The sequence below is a fragment of the Trichomycterus rosablanca genome, chromosome 1, assembly GCF_030014385.1.
Source record: "Trichomycterus rosablanca isolate fTriRos1 chromosome 1, fTriRos1.hap1, whole genome shotgun sequence".
Classification (NCBI taxonomy): Eukaryota; Metazoa; Chordata; class Actinopteri; order Siluriformes; family Trichomycteridae; genus Trichomycterus; species Trichomycterus rosablanca.
Genome location: NC_085988.1, coordinates 86,978,872 through 87,002,433, shown reverse-complemented (window position 1 = coordinate 87,002,433; position 23,562 = coordinate 86,978,872). Strand labels below are relative to the sequence as shown.

General features: G+C 43.5%; 1 protein-coding gene across 1 annotated transcript in view; it reads right to left on the bottom strand.

Moving 5' to 3' along the window:
* The window catches only part of LOC134331157 (myelin-associated glycoprotein-like), a 62,142-nt gene that overhangs the window by 28,724 nt on the left and 9,856 nt on the right, over nt 1-23,562 (bottom strand). Inside the window, exons 7-9 of the mRNA XM_063012488.1 lie at nt 18,210-18,465; nt 17,794-18,099; nt 17,449-17,703 (exon numbers count right to left, since the gene is read on the bottom strand). Of these exons, the coding sequence (XP_062868558.1) occupies nt 17,449-17,703; nt 17,794-18,099; nt 18,210-18,465 (817 nt within the window). The remainder of the gene's footprint in view (nt 1-17,448; nt 17,704-17,793; nt 18,100-18,209; nt 18,466-23,562) is intronic.

Sequence of the window (23,562 nt, the reverse complement as noted above, 5' to 3'; positions counted from 1 at the left end):
ATACTTACTTATGGTATAAACATAGACAACCTGGAAATTGTACCACAGAATGACGTAATTTCTGATCACTCTCTACTAATATATGAAGTGTCCCTGTCCAATAATATACAGCAACCACATCGTTTTAAATATAAGCGCACTATTACATCTGCAACTGCAGCAGCGTTCATAAACTGCCTACCAGAATTACCAAATATATCAGCATCAGAACCTAAAGAACTAGATCAGGCAACTCAAAACCTAGAGACCGTACTGCGCACAACCTTAGATAACGTAGCCCCACTCAAAACTAAACTGATTAGGGAGAAAAAACTTGCTCCATGGTACAATGACCACACATGCGCACTTAAACAAGCAGCACGGAAATTAGAACGCAAGTGGTGTCACACTACACTGGAAGTGTATAAGATTGCTTGGAAAGATGCTCTAACTGAGTATAAACATGCACTTATAAAAGCTAAATCTGTATATTATTCATCCCTAATAGAGAAAAATAAAAACAATCCCAGATTCCTTTTTGAGACAGTGTCCAAATTAACTAAAAACGTTAATGAAACTGAATCTAATATACCGCCTGACTGTACCAGCGATGATTTTTTAAAAATTCTTTAATGACAAGATAGAAAAAATACGACTTCAGAGTCAGAGTGTGTCACCTGCCACTGTTAAGTATGGACTCACTCCGAGCAGCATTGGTGATAATAGTAACGAGTTAATCCAACTAAATTCCTTTAATCCAATCTCCCAAAATGAACTAACTGTGTTGATTAAATCATCGAAGTCATCATCGTGTATACTCGATCCTGTTCCAACTCGTTTACTTAAAGATTTACTGCCAGCTATTGTAGAGCCCCTGCTTACATTAATCAATGCATCCCTTAGCCGTGGGTATGTACCTTAATTGTTTAAAAGTGCTGTTATTAAACCCCTGATTAAAAAACATAATCTTGATCCACATGTTTTATCTAATTATAGGCCAATTTCAAATCTTCCTTTTGTCTCTAAAATATTAGAAAAAGTCATTTCCAAACAATTATGTTCTTATTTGAATGAAAATTGTATTCACGAAAAATTTCAATCTGGATTTAGACCCAACCATAGTACCGAAACCACATTAATTAGAGTAGTTAACGAGTTGTTAATGTCTTCTGATAATGGATGTGTCTCTTTTCTTGTTCTATTAGATCTTAGCGCAGCGTTTGATACGGTCGATCATAACATTTTACTGGAGAGGCTAGAAAATACAGTAGGTGTTAAAGGACTCGCACTCTCTTGGTTTCAATCATATCTGACTGACCGCTCGCAATTTGTTTATGTAAATAATAAATGCTCGGAAACAACAAAAGTAAAGTGTGGTGTTCCACAGGGGTCGGTACTGGGACCACTATTATTTACACTCTATATGCTTCCACTAGGTGAAATTATTCATAAACATGGCATAAAATTTCACTGCTATGCAGATGACACACAGCTGTATATATCAGCCAAACCAAATGATACTGACACAATCAGTAAGATAGAAGATTAAAGTGTAAACGACATAAAAAACTAGATGTCGTGTAATTTTCTTTTACTTAATTCAGATAAAACTGAGGTTTTACTTGTTGGATCTAAAGCTGCAAGAGACAAGTTGTCTAACCTGGTGCTAAACCTAAACAAGTCAAGTCAAGTCAACTTTATTTATATAGCGCTTTTTACAATAGACATTGTCTCAAAGCAACTTTACAAAATCCAGGACCAACAGATACAAAAACCCCTGTTGAGCAAGCCGAGGGCGACTGTGGCAAGGAAAAACTCCCTGAAAATTACAGGAAGAAACCTTGAGAGGAACCAGACTCAGCAGGGCCCATCCTTCTCAGGTGGTCTGGAGGATACTTTAAATAAATACACGATTTACACAAATCATACAAACACAGAATTAAATGATCTAAAAGTCATAACTGGTAATAAATAGATAAATAAACAATTAAATAATAATAGAGTTGTTATCCGCTCTAGTCTTCAATAAAGTCTGTAGTGATTTCTTGTCGTTGCAATTACTCCAGACCCGTCACATCTGACAGGAGAAGCATCGTTGTCCCGGCAGTCTCGACTTCAATCCTTAACCTCGGCGGGTGAACAGGTTTCCATCAGAATGCCCTCGGGGTAAAACAACAGAGAATGTAGTCAATAATGTACAATGCTGGTTGACAAACAGTTTTACAGAGAGTTTTAGACTCCGGCAGCCCTAATTATTACAGCATAACTAAAAGGGAGAGCGAGCAGGTAACAAGGTCATGAAGGCTTTCACAGGACATCAGCGCCCATCTCCCCACCGTCACCAAACCTGAGTGATCGGACAAGAGAGGCAGAACGACAGCAACCCAACATCCCTGATCACCACAAGTTTCTATGACCAAGAACCCCCAAGCTCTGCGCCTTTGTCTATACTAATCAAAAGCCTAAGAAAATAAATATGTTTTCAGTCTAGACTTAAACATTGAGACTGTGTCCGAATCCCGAATAGAGGCAGGAAGATTATTCCAGAGTTGTGGAGCTTTGTAAGAAAACGCTCTTCCACCAGCCGTGATCTTTTTAATTTTAGGAACTATAAGTAACCCTGCATCTTGTGAACGAAGTGGACGCGCTGGGCTGTAGTGATTAATAAGTTCACTCAGATACTGTGGAGCCAGACCATGTAGCGCTTTATAAGTTAGTAAAAGTATTTTGTAATCAATGCGAAATTTAACTGGCAGCCAGTGTAGAGATGATAGAACAGGAGTAATATGGTCAAATTTTTTAGTTCTAGTTAGCACTCGAGCTGCTGCATTTTGAACTAACTGGAGCTTGTTTAAGGATCTACCAGAGTATCCAGTTAGAAGAGCATTACAATAATCTAACCCAGAAGTTATAAACGCATGGATCAGTTTTTCGGCGTCATTAACAGATAGTATATTTCTTATTTTAGAAATGTTACGCAAATGATAGAAAGCAACTCTAGTAATATTATTAACGTGTGTATCTAATGAGAGATCTGAATCTATTGTGACACCTAAGTTTTTTACATCTGGGCTGGGAGTAACAGAGAACGTGTTTAAGTTTAGCACCAGGTTAGACAACTTGTCTCTTGCAGCTTTAGAGCCAACAAGTAAAACCTCTGTTTTATCTGAATTGAGTAAAAGAAAATTACACGACATCCAGTTTTTTATGTCGTTTACACAATCTTCTATCTTACTGATTGTGTCAGTATCATTTGGTTTGGCTGATATATACAGCTGTGTGTCATCTGCATAGCAGTGAAAGTTTATGCCATGTTTATGAATAATTTCACCTAGTGGAAGCATATAGAGTGTAAATAATAGCGGTCCCAGTACCGACCCCTGTGGAACACCATACTTTACTTTTGTAGTTTCCGAGCATTTATTATTTACATAAACGAATTGAGAGCGGTCAGTCAGATATGATTGAAACCAAGAGAGTGCGAGTCCTTTAACACCTACTGTATTTTCTAGCCTCTCCAGTAAAATGTTATGATCGACCGTATCAAACGCTGCGCTAAGATCTAATAGAACAAGAAAAGAGACACATCCATTATCAGAAGACATTAACAACTCGTTAACTACTCTAATTAATGCGGTTTCGGTACTATGATTGGGTCTAAATCCTGATTGAAATTTTTCATGAATACAATTTTCATTCAAATAAGAACATAACTGTTTGGAAACGACTTTTTCTAATATCTTAGAGACAAAAGGAAGGTTTGAAATTGGCCTATAATTAGCTAGTACATGTGGATCAAGATTAGGTTTTTTAATCAGTGGTTTAATAACAGCACTTTTAAACAATTTAGGTACATATCCAAGGCTAAGGGATGCATTGATTAATGTAAGCAGGGGCTCTACAATAGCTGGGAGTAAATCTTTAAGTAAACGAGTTGGAACAGGATCGAGTATACACGATGATGACTTCGATGATTTAATCAACACAGTTAGTTCATTTTGGGAGATTGGATTAAAGGAATTTAGTTGGATTAACTCGTTACTATTATCACCAATGCTGCTCGGAGTGAGTCCATACTTAACATTGGCAGGTGACACACTCTGACTCTGAAGTCGTATTTTTTCTATCTTGTCATTAAAGAATTTTAAAAAATCATCGCTGGTACAGTCAGGCGGTATATTAGATTCAGTTTCATTGACGTTTTTAGTTAATTTGGACACTGTCTCAAAAAGGAATCTGGGATTGTTTTTATTTTTCTCTATTAGGGATGAATAATATAAAGATTTAGCTTTTATAAGTGCATGTTTATACTCAGTTAGAGCATCTTTCCAAGCAATCTTATACACTTCTAGTGTAGTGTGACGCCACTTGCGTTCTAATTTTCGTGCTGCTTGTTTAAGTGCGCATGTGTGGTCATTGTACCAAGGAGCAAGTTTTTTCTCCCTAATCAGTTTAGTTTTGAGTGGGGCTACGTTATCTAAGGTTGTGCGCAATACGGTCTCTAGGTTTTGAGTTGCCTGATCTAGTTCTTTAGGTTCTGATGCTGATATATTTGGTAATTCTGGTAGGCAGTTTATGAACGCTGCTGCAGTTACAGATGTAATAGTGCGCTTACATTTAAAACGATGCGGTTGCTGTATATTATTGGACAGGGACACTTCATAAATTAGTAGGGAGTGATCAGAGATTAAGTCATTCTGTGGTATAATTTCCAGGTTGTCTATGTTTATACCATAAGTAAGTATTAAATCTAAGGTATGTTTACAGCGGTGAGTGGGTCCTGTTACATTTTGGGTGATGCCTAAAGATTCTAAAATAGAATCAAACGCAGTTTTGAGTGGATTACATTTATCCTCATAATGGATATTAAAGTCACCAACAATTAAAGCTTTCTTAGTTGATAAAACTAATTTAGAAAGAAAATCGGCAAATTCGTTAAGAAATTCTGAGTAAGGACCAGGGGGTCGATAAACAGTAACCAGCTTAAACATACTAGTTTTATCAGATGAACATTTATTGGTTATGTCAGAGATAAGAACTTCAAACGAGTTTGTTATGGGAGATGATTTTACAGTGAGACCTACGTCCTTGTCATAAATTGCGGCTATTCCTCCACCACGACCGCTAAGACGTGGCTTATGTTCATAACTGTAACCCGGAGGAGATGCTTCATTTAAACCTAGATACTCATCAGGTCTAGCCCAGGTCTCAGTTAAACAAAGTGCACTAAGACTATTATCTGTAATTATTTCATTTACAATTACTGTTTTGCATGCAAGTGACCTGATGTTTAGAAGTCCTAACTTTAGTTTAGCTTTACTATGGTTTTCATGATGCTCATTTAGATTAATTTTAATTAAGTTATTATGACATACTTTTTGATTTTGTTTTGGCTTACACCTGCCACGGTAAACAGACACAGTCTCAATGGTTTGTGACCTAAGGATTCCGGGTGACGTCCGATGGCGACTCGCAGACAGTCGGTTAGGCCTGTTAGTCTGCTGCCTGGTCTTGGCTCTGGATAGTCATTTAACACTATCTGCCGCTACACTAACGCGGTGGTAAAGCCTGTCACCTATGCTGCAAGAAATGCGAGCAGCACCCTCCCACGTGGGGTGGACACCATCCCGCTTCAAAAGACCAGGCCTTCCCTCAAAGGTGGACCAGTTATCTACAAAATCAATGCAGTTTTCTGAGCACCATTTAGACATCCAGCGGTTCAGCGACAACAACCTGCTGTAGGTTTCGCCACTGGGTCGAATCGGTAAGGGGCCAGAGCACACTACTGCCTCAGACATCGACCTAGCTAACTCACACACCTCTTTAACATTACTCTTAGTAACCTCAGACTGCCGTAAACGAACATCATTAGTGCCAACGTGGATAACAATCTTCGAAAATCTACGATTAGCATTAGCCAGCACTTTCAGGTTTGCTCTGATGTCGGGCGCCCTGGCCCCCGGAATACAAGTGACTATGGTTGCTGGTGTCTCTATGGGGGTTGCAATACGCACGTGTCGGAGCTGAGAATCTCCTATAACCAGAGCACTTACATTAACAGGCTTCTCAGCGGGTGGCTCACTGAGTGGGGAAAACCTGTTGGACACGTGCAACTGAGATGGTCGGTGCTTTGCCCTACGACTATGTCACCGAGACGTCACCCAGTCGCCCCGCTGTGAGGGCTCTAATGCCGGAGTCTGGGGTTCTATACCTGAACTGCTGGCATTCGGGACTGCTACAGCTGAATCTAAGTCCTCACTAGTAGTAGTCTGTTCTAAAGCCCGAATGCGCCCTTCTAACACTGAGATCTTCTCCGTCAGACTAACCACTAATCTACACTTATCACATGTAAAGTTATCACTAAACACGGAGAAGGAATAACTGAACATATTACACTCGGAACATGGATATAATGCTCCTGCTGGGGCCATAGTAACAAAGAAATGTACTTAGCTTTACAAGATGAGTTGGAGATGATGTTTATGTTGGATTCACCGGCGCTTCTGCTGGTTGTCACAGAAGAACGGCTTTAATTCCGGATGAAACAGGCGGTGAGAAGCAGGAATACAAAAACCACCAACCAAACCAACACAAACGCGCTTCGTTCGGACAAAAGCGGCTGTAATTCTAAAGGAGAACGGTGTTATGCGCTGGTGTACTAAACAAATAAACGCGCTTCCTACGAACAGAAACGGTTATAACTCCCCACAAAACAGAGGTGTTTTAAGAGCTGAAATACAGAACACAACCAAACACAAACGCGCTTCGTGCGGACCGAAAACGGTTTTAATTCTGGATAATTAAGATGTTTATGCGCTGAAGTACAAAAACAAACAAAACCGGCTTCGTTCGGATGCCGGTAGCAGAAGTTTCCTAGTTTCCAACACAGCACGAATTTACGTTTATTAAACACAAGCGCTTTTTTACGATAAACAAAATAAAACTAAATCAACAACACACGGAAGATAAACGTATAAATTATATGTTTAAAACATACGTATATAAAAAGTTATTTAGCTAAAGGCTACAAACAAACAACTAGGCTAGCGTCTCAGCGTGCGTACCACCGGAAACACTTTCTCTGTTACTCCCAGCCCAGATATAAAAAACTTGGGTGTCACAATAGATTCAGATCTCTCCTTTGATACACACATTAATAATATTACTAGAGTTGCTTTCTATCATTTGCGTAATATCTCTAAAATAAGAAATATACTATCTGTTAATGACGCTGAAAAACTGATCCATGCGTTTATAACTTCTCGGTTAGATTATTGTAATGCTCTTCTAACTGGATGCTCTGGTAGATCCATACACAAACTCCAGTTAGTTCAAAATGCAGCAGCTCGAGTGCTAACTAGAACTAAAAAATTTGACCATATTACTCCTGTTCTATCATCTCTACACTGGCTGCCAGTTAAATTCCGCATTGATTACAAAATACTTTTACTAACCTATAAAGCGCTACACGGTCTGGCTCCACAGTATCTGAGTGAGCTTATTAATCACTACAACCCAGCGCGTCCACTTCGCTCACAAGATGCAGGGTTACATATAGCTCCTAAAATTAAAAAGATCACGGCTGGTGGAAGAGCGTTTTCCTACAAAGCTCCACAACTTTGGAATAATCTTCCTGCCTCTGTTCGGGATGAACTCACTGACACTGTGACATCGTACATTAGCTTTTGCGAGGACGTTTGTGTGCCCACCAAAACCTTCTGCAAATACAACAACGACAAACCATGGTTTACAGCAAAATTAAGAAAACTTCGTCAAGCAAAGGAGGATGCCTACAGAAGTGGGGACAGATCCCTGTACACACAGGCCAGGTACATGCTGAACAAAGAGATCAGAGTCGCCAAAAACAGCTACACTGAAAAGCTGAAAAACAGGTTTTCAGCCAACGACTCTACATCAGTATGGAGAGGCCTGCAAGAGATAACCAACTACAGGAGATCACCCAACCCCATTGAGGCAAACAAAGACCTGGCTGATGACCTTAATGTTTTCTATTGTAGGTTTGAGAAGGACACATTCACACCCACCCTCCACCCCTGCACATCAACAGACCATATCACACCATCAGCTATCACCACACATTCCCCCATGGATACACAATCTGCATTACAAATAGGTGAGATGGACGTGAGACGACTCTTCCAAAGACAAAAAACCAGGAAGGCACCAGGCCCAGATGGAGTCTCACCGTCATGTCTCAAAGCCTGTGCAGACCAACTGGCTCCTATTTTTACAAAGATCTTCAACGAGTCACTGGAGCTGTGTGAAGTCCCATCCTGCTTCAAACGCTCCACCATCATCCCAATTCCCAAGAAACCCTCCATCACAGGACTTAATGACTACAGACCCGTTGCTTTAAAATCTGTGGTCATGAAATCCTTCGAACGACTGGTTATGACACATCTGAAGAACATCACTGGCCCCCTGCTGGACCCTCTGCAGTTTGCCTACCGGGCAAACAGGTCGGTGGATGATGCAGTCAACATGGGATTGCACTACATCTTAGAACATCTGGACAGCCCGAGGACTTATGTAAGAATCCTTTTTGTGGATTTTACCTCAGCGTTTAACACCATCATACCAGAACTCCTCCACCTCAAACTGTCTCAGCTCAGTGTGTCCCCCGCCATCTGTCAGTGGATCACCAGCTTCCTGACAGACCGGACACAACAGGTGATACTGGGAGATATTACATCTACCATAAGAACAGTCAGCACTGGTGCACCACAGGGCTGTGTCCTCTCTCCACTGCTATTTTCTCTTTACTCTAATGACTGTACCTCTACAGACCCAACAGTGAAACTTCTAAAGTTTGCAGATGACACTACGATCATTGGACTAATCCAGGATGGAGATGAGTCTGCATATCGGCAGGAGATTGATCGGCTCGTGCTCTGGTGCAGTCAGAACAACCTAGAGCTGAACACACTAAAGACTGTAGAGATAACAGTGGATTTTAAAAGGAAACCTTCGACACTGCTCCCCATCACCATATTCAACAGCACTGTGTCTACCGTGGAGACCCTCAGGTTCTTGGGAACAACTATTTCCAATGACCTAAAGTGGGAGGCCAACACCAACTCCATCCTCAAAAAGGCCCAGCAAAGGATGTACTTTCTGCGTCAACTGAGGAAACATGGTTTGCCACAGGAGCTGATGAAACAGTTCTACACCGCAGTCACTGAATCTGTCCTGTGCACATCCATCACAGTGTGGTTCAGTTCAGCCACAAAACAGGACAGATGCAGATTGCAAAGAGTGGAGTGGATAGAGTGGCAAAAATCATCGGTGCTCCTTTGCCCACCCTCCAGGACTTATACACAACAAGGACCAGAAACCGGGCAGAAAAAATTATCACAGACTTCTCACACCCTGGACACGAACTCTTTAACCTCCTACCCTCTGGCAGGTGCTACAGAGCCCTGAACACTAAATCAAACAGACACTGTAACAGTTTCTTTCCAAATGCCATCAAACTCATCAATAACAAAAATTAAACTACTGTTTACTGTTGTTTACATGCCACACTGCACTTTATACATGCTGTATAATACCGTAACTGCATCTTACCTTACTCAACTATTTATCTTACACTATTTTTATATTTTATGTACATATGCAAATTCTGCTGAACATGTAAATTGTACATTGTCTACATAGTCTTGTCTGTATATTGTATTGTTTGTAAATTGTAGAGAGCTAACAACAGCCGGAAGCAAATTCCTTGTGTGTGTAAACATACTTGGCGAATAAAGCTGATTCTGATTCGGACACAGTCTCAATGTTTAAGTCTAGACTGAAAACATATTTATTTTCTCAGGCTTTTGATTAGTATAGACAAAGGTGCAGAGCTTGGGGGTTCTTGGTCACAGAAACTTGTGGTGATCAGGGATGTTGGGTTGCTGTCGTTCTGCCTCTCTTATCCGATCACTCCGGTTTGGGTAGGAGAGGTGGGCGCTGATGTCCTGTGAAAGCCTTCATGACCTTGTTACCTGCTCGCTCTCCCTTTTAGTTATGCTGTAATAATTAGGGCTGCCGGAGTCTAAAACTCTCTGTAAAACTGTTTTACTCAACTAGCATTGTACATTATTAACTACATTCTTTGTTGTTTTACTCCAAAGGCATTTTGATGGAAACCTGTTTACCCGCTGAGGTTAAGGATTAAAGTCGAGACTGCCGTGACAACGATGCTGCTCCTGCCGGATGTGACGGGTCTGGAGTAATTGCACCAAGAATGACAAGAACTCACTACAGACATTATTGAAGACTAGAGCGAAGAACAACTCTATTATTATTTATCTATTTATTACCAGTTATAACTTTTAGATCATTTAATTCTGTGTTTGTATGCTTTGTGTAAATCCTGTATTTATTTAAAGTTTCCTCCAGACCACCTGAGAAGGATGGGCCCTGCTGAGTCTGGTTCCTCTCAAGGTTTCTTCCTGTAATTTTCAGGGAGTTTTTCCTTGCCACAGTCGCCCTCGGCTTGCTCAACAGGGGTTTTTGTATCTGTTGGTCCTGGATTTTGTAAAGTTGCTTTGAGACAATGTCTATTGTAAAAAGCGCTATATAAATAAAGTTGACTTGACTTGAATTCCAGCGGTGGGATGAGAATCTGCATTGAAACAGCTACATCAGTCCCATCCGGGTTCAAGCAGGATGAAAGCTTCAGCGAGAAGTTATTTTTGGTGGCCAAAGCTTGACTCCGACATTGAAACTGTGGTAAAACAATGCTCAGTTTGCCAGAAAAACAGCCATCTCCCAGCTGTGGCACCATTACATCCTTGGGAATTTCCGGAACAACCATGGAGGAGGTTACATGCCGATTATGCTCGACCTTTCATGGGAAAGATGTTTCTGATACTTGTTGATGCATATTCAAAGTGGATTGACGTATATCCTGTGAATAATTCCACTTCAGCAACCACTATTGAGTGTTTGAGGAAAAGTTTCAGTCAACAAGGAATCCCGGAGATGTTGGTGACAGATAATGGGACATGTTTCACAAGTTCTGAATTCGCTGAATTCATGACAAGGAATGGAATTAACCATGTCACTACTGCACCATATCATGCCTCATCGAACGGATTGGCTGAAAGAGCCGTACAAACTTTCAAGGGACTTTTGAAAAAGTCGTCAGGGGGGAGTATTGAAAGAAGAGTTTCTAGAGCATTATTCAGCTACCGTATTACACCCCAAGGGACAACTGGAAGATCTCCAGCAGAATTGCTGCAAGGGAGGAAGTTAAGGTCCACTCTAGATTTGCTTCACCCGGACTTCAAGGGAAGCGTTATACAGAAGCAGTTGCGACAGAAGCAGTATCACGATCAACATGTAAAGGAGAGAACTCTAGTTGTTGGTGATTCTGTTTACACAAGAAATTTTGGGCCAGGATCTACATGGATTCCAGGATCTATTGAACAAAGGACTGGTCCAGTGTCTTGTAAAGTAGCATTGGGGAATGGTCAAATTGTTAGGAGACATATAGATCAAGTGAAACACAGAGTTGTTTTAAGTTCTGCAGCAAAGGACTGGTCACAAGACTTTTCAGCTGATGTTTCAATTGTGGATCGACAGGCAAGTTTGGACACAGTGGAATCATCACAGAAAGAAGAAAAAATTTCAGAGACTTCTCCGTTGTCTGCTAATTCTGATGATTTGGTACTTAGGCGTTCTGTGAGGGATAAGAGACCACCAAAGTACTTGCAAGATTTTGTTAAAGTAGTCATGGGTTCCCCAGCCACAGGTTAAGAATGAGCCCTGGAACTCATGTGGGATTGATGGGAGTCTACCCTGACATCCCTAGAGTAGGTTTTTGAGTTTTTGTAAAATATGACTGCTGGTAACTGTTTTGGAAAAGTTGGAGTTGTGAAAACGGGGTACTGTTTAAAAAAAAAAAAGTTTATGTAAAAACATTTGTTTCTGGAAATGTTTGCTACATCTCCTGGATGTTGTGTTTAACTTAGAGAAGGTTTAGTTTTATTCAGAGGGGGAGAATGTAGTGTATTAGAATTTTGTTAGTGCTGTCTACCGGTGGTTTGGTTAACGGTCAGAATGTGGCAGTAAATGTATAATGATGTTATAAGAGAATACACATGTGTGTGTGTATGTTGTAAATAAATGCTCCCAGTAAAAACGGATTCTCTCTCTCTGCGATCTCCTTTGTGCAAAATATATCACAAATATTATTACTACTTTTTAATGTAGGATGTATTATGTACTTTGGTTTGGTGTAACAATAAAACACTAAGACACGAGTTACAAACACTAAAGCAAGTATTTATTTATAACAGACTCACAGAATAATATAAAACAGGACACAACCCAGCTAGCACCATCATCTGGCCCAGTTCCCACTTTTCTATCGGCACAGTCGACCGAGTGTCAGAATCGGCCAGAATCAATGTAGTCAGATCCGGCCCAGTTGTTACCACAGCTGGGTTTGGCTGGTGCTCATAGAAACACGTGCGCGCCGACGCTGGTTGTCCGGCTGTGGCCCAGCATCCAGTCTCTGATTCAGCGCCGGCAGAACAGCGTCACCATAGCAACAGTGCGACGCGAGCCATTGAAAATGAGGACTCGTTCGTTTGTGTGAGGTAAATAAACATTTAATCTTAACAACTTTTTACTTAGTAAAAAGTAAGCAGAAAGTCTATTAATGAGTTTTGGATTAAGATAGAGAGCAATTTGGAAATGAAAACTGTTCGGTAATGTTATCTAGTGAGTTTCAGGTTAACTGGTAGTCTGAACTGAAACACTTCAGGTAACGTTAGCTAAAAGGCTAACAGTTTCTAGCATTAGACAACAACTGCTAAATAATTGAAGCTCACTGAATACTGTGGATAACGTTAACTTAAAAGCTACAATAAGCAACAAGAACAACAACAACAATAATAGTAATACAATAATAAGCAACAGACGACCTACCATCTCTGACTACATCCACAAGGTGGACCAACAAAGCAGGTGTGTATAATTTAAGAGTGGACAGTAAGTGGACATGGTATTTGGAAACTCCAGCAGTGCTGCTGAGTCTGATCCACTCATACCAGCACAACATACAGTAACACACCACCACCACGTCAGTGTCACTGCAGTGCTAAGAATCATCCACCACCTAAATAATAACCACGGCTCTGTCCTGGGGAGCCCCTTAGACCCAGTGCAGGTGGTGGGAGACAGAAGGATGTTAGCCAAGCTGGCATCCATGCTGGAGAACGACTCCCACCCCATGCATGAGACTCTGGCAGCACTGGGCAGCTCCTTCAGTGACAGGCTGCTTCACCCCAAATGTGTGAAGGAGCGGTATCGCAGGTCCTTCCTTCCTGCTGCTGTTAGACTGTATAACCAGCACTGCTCCAGACAGATCACACACACACTCTAAATCATTCATTATTCATAACAATGTGCAACTTCTTCCCCATGTAATTATTACAATGTGCAATATGTGCAATATTTTTTTCCCATGTGCAATTATTGTTTGTAATTATTTGTAAATATTTAGTTTTTTTTAGAGTTTTTGACTTTTTATTATTATTATTGTTATACACTGTACTTTTTATTGTCTATTTTTTGTACTGAGTGCTGTACTGTCCCTTCGCTGCTGCAACACTGTGAATTTCCCCACTGTGGGACTAATAAAGGATTATCTTATCTTATCTTATCTTATCTTAATACCTGCTCTGAGGTGGTCCTGTGGGGGTCCTGACCATTGAAGAATAAGGTAAAAGAGGGCTAACAAAGTATGCAGTGGAACTGATGGACGACAGTGGAACTGTAGAGCTACAAAGTGCTTCTATAGATAGATAACTTTATTAATCCCATAGGGAAAGTCAGTAAATGGTTAGTAAACTATATGGTTAGTGGAGCTGATAGAAAAAGAGTATACATACAATCACAATCAGAATACTTTATTGATCCCAGAGGGAAATTGCAGAAGGAGGTGGTTTTAATGTTATGGCTGATCGTATATAATTTTATAACCCAAAGATTGTCCCTTGTATTTTTTGTAGATATTCAAGTGTCCACTACCATCACTGAGCCACATTTGCTTATTCACCTCTCATACATGAGTAAAAACTATAAACACTACTCTGCAGCATCTAACAGCCGGCGTAGATCATCAGCCAAGGTCACAAGATCCAGCAAGAAGGTCCTGGGTTCGATCCCCAGGTGGGGCGGTCTGGGTCCTTTCTGTGTGGAGTTTGCATGTTCTCCCCGTGTCCACGTATAGTTTCATCCGGGTGCTCCGGTTTCCTCCCACAGTCCAAAGACATGCAAGTGAGGTAAATTGGAGACACTAAATTGTCCATGACTGTGTTGGATATAACCTTGTGAACTGATGAATCTTGTGTAATGAGTAACTGCCTGTCCTGTCGTGAATGTAACCAAAGTGTAAAACATGACGTTAAAATCCTAATAAACAAACAAACAAACTGTACTTTTTTATATTGTTTTTATATATATATTTTATATATTGTTCACTTTTATAATTATTATTCTTATATGCAATTACATGTTATTTTCTATATATAATATTCATATAGTTGTCATTTTGGTTCACTTTTATAATTGGTCTTATTTATAATATTCTGATTATTATTATTATACTACTTGCTGCAATTATCTTAATAAAATACTTTCTGCTGCACAATCTGTAGTTAATCTGTAGTATAAATCTACTATTTTATCTATGCGGATGTGAAAGGAGAAGAAAACGGGAAATAAATGGTATCGCAGTGTTTCGGGGGCTATTCCGGCCCAGTTATAGGAGAGTCGGCGGAGATCTGGCATCCGGATTTGGGCCAGTGTATTTGGCCCGATTCTGGGCAGTCATTCAAAAAGAGTCAGAGCCGACAACGTGGTATATACTATATACTTCTGAACATGGCCAGTGTGGGATAAATATATTAATATGTGCTGAATATTAATTATATTAATATAAAGGCGATAATGCTAATGTGCTAAGGAGCAATGCTAACGTAAGATGCTAATGAAGTGAAATGCTAATCGCTAATGCTAACGAGGCTAAGCGCAATTGAACACAAGAACTAATAAACAGCAGCACTGCTAAAATCCAAATCAAAACAGGAATAATAATAAAATACTAAATGAAATAACATTAAAAACGACCACGTCCAATCTATTTTTAATTCTTTCTTACATACATAACAATAAAAACCTAAATACAAACTATACTAGGGTGGCCACGTCCATAACCACTAAGACATCAGACCCCAAAAAGGAGAACATCAGACCCCAAAAAGAATAGTAGAATGTTTACTATTATAAAATCAATAATAATAAAAAATAATTGCCAATAAAACTCTTAAATTAAGAATGAAAATAGAACTAATGAGTGAAAATCCAGAGGAACAAAATCAGCTTCCAGTGTTTCATTATTATTTTCTTCCTAAAACACAAATACAAAAATCAACAATCAAAAATGTAACTATCTTAAAAAAATCTTATATAAATAAATAGAGTTAAATTACAGTTTTTCTCGATTGTTTACACACAAATACGGGTACTTGAGACACAACGACCACAACATGTAACTCATGCACCAACCCCCTAAACCAGTTCTGCTAAACTACAAGCACAATTCCTGCTTTACACTCAAATTGCAGTTCTACAACACACTTTTTTCAAAACAATTCACACAATTTTCTGCATTTGGCACAATTTTCATAAAGAAAATCTCTTGTTTTCACAAGGAACACACTGTTATTCAAAACTCTAAAGTTAATTGCCCTACTATGCACACTGACTCATCACATGGGCAAACACCCGTCACACAGGTTTACAATTAGCAATCAGAGCTTTAGCATGAAAGGGCAACAGGTGAGCTCTTCTGTTTTGGAGCAATGGATGCCAACATTGGAAACAGAGGTAAGAGTAAGAGGAGGAGGACGAGGAGGACGAGGACGAGGAAGGCAAAGGACTGGAATCTCTGATGAGATCCGAGCCACTTTACAGGGTGCCATTTGAACGCAATTTAGAAAGAGTCAAAGAATTGCGATATAACTATGTGCAAGTAAGTCCTATACAATCCCACAATTGATGCATACGCTCAACACTGTATAAATGATACATATTTCAGTATTGTAATCATAATGATTGTGCTTCACAATAGTGACCACCCCATGTCTATTTCTGATATTGTCATGTGTGTTTCAGAGAGTCCTTGAGCTAGAGGTGGCTGCAGTGAAGCACCATTTCATCTTCATTGATGAGGTTGGATTCAACCTCACAAAAAGACGGAGGGGAAGGAATATCATCGGCCAGCGTGCCATTGTTGAAGTCCCTGGCCAGGGCGGAGGGAACATCACAATGTGTGTAGCAATTACCCACCACGGCATCATCCATCACCATGCTACCCTTGGCCCCTACAACACTGCCCATCTGATCACATTCCTGGACACCCTACACAACACATCATTCCACCAGATCAGATAGATGGCCCAGAGCAGCTCAGGTACGTTGTCATTTGGGACAACGTAAGTTTCCACCATGCTGCTCTGGTTCGTAACTGGTTCACTGCCCACCCACGCTTTTCAGTTGTTTATCTCCCTCCATATTCTCCATTCCTCAATCCTATTAAGGAATTTTTTTCTGCCTGGAGATGGAAAGTGTATGACCTGAATTCACAAACGCGTATACCCCTTCTCCAAGTTATGGAAGACGCATGTGGAGATATAGCAGTTGATGCTGTTCATGGCTGGATTCGCCATGCTAGGCGATATTTCCCCCGCTGCTTGGCCAGTGAAAACATTGTTTGTGATGTGGATGAGGTGCTGTGGCCAGCCCGAAACAGAAGAGAGGATGCAGCATAATCTTTTTTTTTTTTTTTACTGTAACTGTATACAGTAAATTCTTCTGTTGTTTTGTATGTAGACCACTGTATGTGCAACTTTGTGTTGGTTGGGATGTACACTGTGTACATTGTTTTTGTGGGAAAAATAAAATATATTTGTTACCGTGTATTTGTGTGTTCTGAGTATAAAAACAATATTCCAAAATATTTTACAACACATTTATGTATGTACTGTCTGTAGTAAGTGTAACACTGAACAAAAAAAGGCCAAAGTCATTATGATAAATGGAGAAGAAGTGTTTTCTATTCATCATAGTGTTTTACACTGAGCACATCAGTGTTCAACCGGTTCTTATAAATGTCTATTCATATGATGGTTTGTGTGTGTCATCTGAAAACAAAATACCATTTTGAGAAGAGGTAACATTGTGTTGAATGTAAAGTTTCATTTTGCAGGAGAATTGAGGGGTTTTGCCCACTGTGTGTGTTTGGATGGAGGTCTGGTTGGTGTTACAGCTGGAGGAGAAAAAGATCTGAGGAGCGTCTGAAACACAAAACCAACTCACGTCTATACAATTACTGAACTACACGCCTCAACAAAAGCTTAAAAAGAGGTGTTAGAACCTTGTACTCACACTGAAGATCCAGGTAGATGGATGAGTTCTGATCTCCATGCTGGTTTTGAGCTCTACAGTATAAACCATGGTGGGTCTCATCAGTCTTGTTGATGATCAGATGGTTCCCAGTTCCGATCTGCTCTCCGTTCCTTCTGTACCAGGTGAAGTTCAGCACTGCTGGGTTGGCATCACTGCTGCAACTCAGATTCACTGAGGAGCCCAGGAAAACCGGAGCTGATGGAGATACCTTCAGCCTGGTGTTTTTAGAAGCATCTGAGGAGAAATATTCTCACGGGAATTTATCTTCAAACTAACAGCAGGTTAAAATCATCCAGATCATCAGAACCACTGAACTGATCTTACACAGAACACGAAGAGTAAAAGAACTCTGAGCTGATCTGATGTTCTTGTTCTCCAGCTGGTAGGTGATGGTGCAGGTGATATTGAGGCCGTGATGCAGGTGAGAAGCTCTGAAGTTCAGTGTAGAGGAACTGAAGCTGGTGTTCTGGTTCAGAATCTTCTCCTCGGGCAGGAAGCTCCATGTGAAATTTGGGAGGTTAGAAGGACATGAAGACGGAGCAGAACAAACTAGACTCACTGAAGTTCCCTCCAGAACCTCCTTCTGCTCCTCCATCTGATTCTTCTTATACAGGGTCACTGAGGGAGAAGCTGAGATGAAGACAGATGGAGAATCAGATTAGATCTGAATCTGATCCAGTGAAGGATCAGTGTAGTTACAGACTCTCTGTACATGCTGTAGGTGGCGCTATAATACTTACTCACGTTACTTCTCACGTTTATGGAAACAGTTCGTTCTTTAAAATTCCATTTCAGAGCTCCTGGAGTTTCTAATTTGAACATATAATTTCCAGTGTTGCTCTCCTGGATGTTGTAGAAGATGGTGGTGCAGTTCTTCTGTTTCAGATCTCCTGTTATTTTCCCTTTAATCTGGTTTTGTTCAGATTGTTTGGAGTTAAAAACTTCAGTGTAGCGATTTTCATTCCATACATCATTTGTTACGTGGAGAAAGGAGGACTCAAATGCAGAATTCAAAATCAAAATGATATTTTATTTTTAATTAGAAATAAACAAAAACAGAGGAAAAATGAGAAACAAAAACCCAATCGGAAAGTCCGATGGTGCCGCAGAACTGCCGGAAAACGAAAAACCCAAAAAGGGAAAATAACGATGTAGGACGCGAACCCCGGTCTTCTCGGTACGAACCGGGTGCGTTGTCTCCGCGCTATTGTGGCGCGGGTGAATAAGAGACGGAGAGCGCTTAAGGCGCTATAGTGATGAAACACGGGGGAAGATAACTCCCGGCAATCACTAGCCCCAGCACAGCGGAAGGCTAGGATAGAACGCGATCGGCGTCTGCTTTGCTGAGAGTCGCAGCTGAAGAAGTTCGCCGATCTGAAAAAGAGAAATATCAGGTTTAGATTCAACAGGCTGAGAGTGCGGATTCGAACCGGTGAATGCAGCGCGAGAACCGAAAGCTTAGCGGTGTCGCCACCCAGCGGTTCAGGACTCCAATTACGGGTTGAATCTAAGAGGTTGCGCGGATGCCGTACCAAGCGGACACGCTTGTTGTGTAGTAGCACCGCTAATGCTAACGCATAAACAAAGCAGCGCGAGGGCTGCACGGCGTCGCACCACGCTAATCCTAATAGGTACAATGAAGACCGGTTACCTCGACCTTGCAGTCTACACACCCGAATGGCACATGCCACCAGTGCCATACATGCAACCACCTATAGGTTGATCCACCAGGGGATACCGTCAAACCTAAAAGAGCGTGGACGAGCTGCCACATAAGATCAGGGAAACAAACCAAAGGTGCGACACCCGCCGCTGTGCAGAGCTGGCTTAAATAGCCAGCTTGACAGCTGCGGGTGATCAGCCCTAATTGGTCCTCCTGCCACTTAAGGCCTTTGTTTGCCTTGCTCTGTAAGACCTACTTCGCTGGGAACTCGGGGTGCATTCACCAGCTACCGTAGGTCTCCTAATAGAACCCCCTCCTCTAGGGACAGCTCCTGAGGTCCCAAGACCCGCAGCACGGTTCCGGCGGAACTCGCGGATCAGTTCAGGGTCCAGGATCTGCCGAGCCGGTACCCATGAACGTTCCTCAGGGCCGTAGCCCTCCCAATCCACCAAGTATTGGGTGCTACCCTGAACCTTCCTGCAATCCAGCAGGCGGCGGACAGTGAAGGCAGGGGCACCCTGGATGATACGAGGGGCGGGAGGCTGGGGAGGGGGTAAAACTCCCCCGCACATAAATGGTCGGAGTTGGGAGACGTGAAAGGTTGGATGCACTTTCATCCTGGGAGGAAGCTCCAACCTATAGGTCACCGGGTTGATCCGCCTGACCACCTTAAACGGGCCAATGTACCTGGGTGCCAGCTTGTGAGGGGCACCTTTGACGGGGAGATCCCTCGTCGACACAAGGACACGTTGGCCCGGCCGGAAGGTGAGAGCCGGCTGCCGCCTGCGGTCAGCAGTGCGCTTCATGGAGCGCTGATTGGCCACAAGTGCCTGCCTTGCTTTACGCCAGGCGGCGCGGCAGCGGCGGACATGAAGCTGTACAGACGGGACCGCTACTTGCTGCTCCTGCTCAGGAAAGAGCGGAGGAGGGTACCTGAACTGAGCTTCAAACGGTGACATTCCTATCGCCGAGTGATGCAGGGTATTGTGAGCAAATTCAGCCCACAATAATTTATCCGACCACGTGGCCGGATTCCCTGCCGTCAGGCACCTGAGCATCTTGCTCAGATCCTGGATGAGCCTTTCCGATTGCCCATTCGACTCGGGGTGATACCCCGAGGATAAGCTGGCCTTAGCACCAATGAGTTGGCAGAAGGCCCGCCAGCACTGGCTTACAAACTGCGGGCCCCGATCAGACACAATGTCTGATGGGACCCCATGCGCTCTCACCACATGTTGCAGGATGATCTGCGCAGTGCCCATGGCGGATGGTAGCTTGGGCAGAGGGACAAACAGGCAAAACTTGGTGAACCGGTCGACAATTACCAACACCGCTGTGAACCCTCTAGACTTTGGCAAGCCTGTCACAAAGTCTAGAGCAATATGGGACCACGGTCTTGAAGGTATCGGCAACGGATGGAGAAGGCCTCGTGGGCGCTCTCTGGGGCTCTTATTCAGAGCGCACACAGTACAGGCACGGACGAAGTCACGTACCTGATTCTCCATCCCCGGCCACCAAAATCTTCGGCGCAGCAAAACCAGGGACTTAGTCACGCCTGGGTGCGCCGCAAAAGGAGAGGCATGAGCCCACTCGAAAACCTGACGCCGTACAGTAGTAGGTACATACAGCCTGTCAGGAGGTCCCCTACCGGGGTCGGGTTCGGCCCTTTGGGCGTCCCGTATGACCTTTGAAATGCCCCAGGTGACTGGGGCAGCTATCTGGGTCGAGGGAATCACGGGATCAGGCTCGGTCTCCGGCCTGGTTGGTTCCCACTGTCTAGACAGGGCATCCGGTTTAGCATTCTTGGACCCCGGTCTATACGACAGCGTAAAATGGAACCTACCGAAAAATAAGGACCACCGTGCCTGACGCGAGTTCATCCTTTTGACTTGCTGGATGAATGACAAGTTCTTGTGATCAGTCCAGACAAGAAAAGGATGTTTGGCTCCCTCGAGCCAGTGTCGCCACTCATCTAAAGCCAACTTAATGGCTAGAAGTTCCCTGTCTCCGACCGGGTAATTCCGCTCAGCCGGAATCAGGCGGTGCGAAAAGAAGGCACACGGATGCAGCTTCTTTCCTGGCCCCACTCTCTGGGACAATACTGCCCCAACCCCAACCTCAGAGGCATCCACTTCGACCACGAATGGCTCCTCAGGGTCAGGCAACTGCAAAACAGGAGCAGTTGTCAAGAGAGCTTTCAGTCTGTCAAAGGCTTGTTGGGCCTGCACTGACCATTTAAAGGGCCCCTTACCAGTAAGGGCTGTTAGTGGCGCGGCGATAGTGCTAAAGTTCTTGATAAATCGCCTAAAAAAGTTTGCAAAGCCCAAAAACCTTTGCATTTGGCGAACAGAACTTGGAGTTGGCCAGCTCTCCACAGCTTTAATTTTAGCCGGATCCATGCGAAGGGTGCCCTGTGACACTATGAACCCTAGGAACGAAACCGAAGGGGCGTGAAAGACGGACTTCTCCAGCTTGACGAAAAGATGGTGTTCGAGCAAGAGCTGGAGAACCTGTCGGACATGCCCTATATGTTCGTCGATGGATCGGCTAAAAATGAGAATATCGTCTAGATAAACGTAGACGAACTTATCAAGGGTGTCCCGTAGGACCTCATTGATGAATCTCTGGAAGACTGCGGGGGCATTCATTAACCCAAAGGGCATCACTAGATACTCATAGTGGCCAGTGGGCGTAATGAACGCAGTCTTCCACTCGTCCCCCTGCCTGATCCGGATCAGGTTGTACGCGCTGCTTAAGTCGAGCTTTGTAAAAATTGAGGCTCGCTGAAGGGCTTCAAAAGCCGTGGCCATCAGCGGCAGCGGGTACCGATCCTTGATCGTAATAGCATTTAGACCGCGATAATCGACACAGGGGCGCAATGTATCATCCTTCTTACCAACAAAAAAGAACCCCGCCCCGGCCGGGGAGGAAGAAGGACGAATGAACCCCTGTTTGAGCGCCTCGCGCACATACTCCTCCATGGCAACCTTCTCCGGACCGGAGAGTGAGAAAAGGCGCCCCCTAGGAGGGGTAGTGCCGGGCAACAAGTTTATGGCGCAGTCGAACGGTCTGTGGGGGGGCAAGTCCCGCGCCCTGGACTTGCTAAAAACCTCCTGAAGATCATGGTACACAGGAGGAACTGTGGCCAAATCCGGGGTCTCCATTTGTGGTACTGGCGGGTTGAGATTCGTGCCGGCCTGAAGCAAGCACGAATCTCTACACCGTGTTCCCCAAATGAAGATTGACCCGGTGGCCCAGTCGATCTGGGGGTTGTGTCTTTGCAACCACGAAAATCCCAGGACCACCTGGAGGTGAGGAACGTGAGTCACTAAGAAGGTGATCCGTTCCTCGTGGTCCTTCAGACGCAACGTCAAGGGCTGCGTCCGATGGGTAATCGGGCTGCCCGCTACGGCTCGACCATCAACAGCATGGACCGAGACCGGCTTGGTTAGCGGCTGGACCTCTATCCCCAGCCTGCGTACCAGATCGATGTCAATGAAGCTCTCTACCGCTCCCGAATCGACACAAACCTTGAGGTTTGTGTTTCCCGAGCCCCAAGACAATTGGGCCGATAAAAACAGGCCCTGACCAGGGATGCTAGTTTGGCCCTCTCTCGATTCCCTGGTTCGAGAGCGGCCTACTAGTTTAATGGTCGGCGGGGTCTGGAGTGGGAACCTGACGCCTGAGGGGCGTCAGGTCGTGTCGACCCCAATTGCATGGGTTCGGGATCGGGATTGTGCGGAGGGGAGCTAGGAGGGACCAACGAGCGAGCAAACGGAGGACAGGAACCCCGTTCCCGCGCTCGCTGGCGAAGCCGGGTGTCTATGGACGTGGCCAGTGTGTAAAAGGCCTTAAGGGTGGTAGGAGGATCTCTAGTGGCCAGCTCGTCCTTTACCTTACTGGAAAGGCCGCGATGGAAAATAGCGGTAAGGGCCCCTTCATCCCAACCACACTCTGCTGCTAGCGTTCGAAACTCAATCACGTAGTCTGCTACTAAGCGACCACCTTGGGTGAGTTCGAGAAGGCGTGGACCCACCTCTTGGCCCCCCGCAGGGTGAAAAAATGTCTCCTTAAGAGCCTCCTTAAAGGAGCTTTCAGACGAACATTCAGGAGCGTCTTGCTCCCAAAGAGCGGTAGCCCATTCCAATGCCCTCCCAGTGAGAAGGGAAATGATATAGGCCACCTTAGAACGTTCTGTGGGGTAGCGAGACGGCTGTAGCTCAAACGCTAACGAGCATTGGAGGAGAAATCCGCGGCACTTCTTCGCTTCTCCCGAGTATCTCTCAGGAGGAGGAATGGGCGTGTCACGGATTACAGACTCCCTAGAGTGAGCAGCGGGACTAGGAGTGGGCCCCGAGATGGGCACTTGTTGGGCGAGCGCGGCTACGCGCTGCACCAACTCGGTGAGGGCTACCTCATGCCTGCCCAAC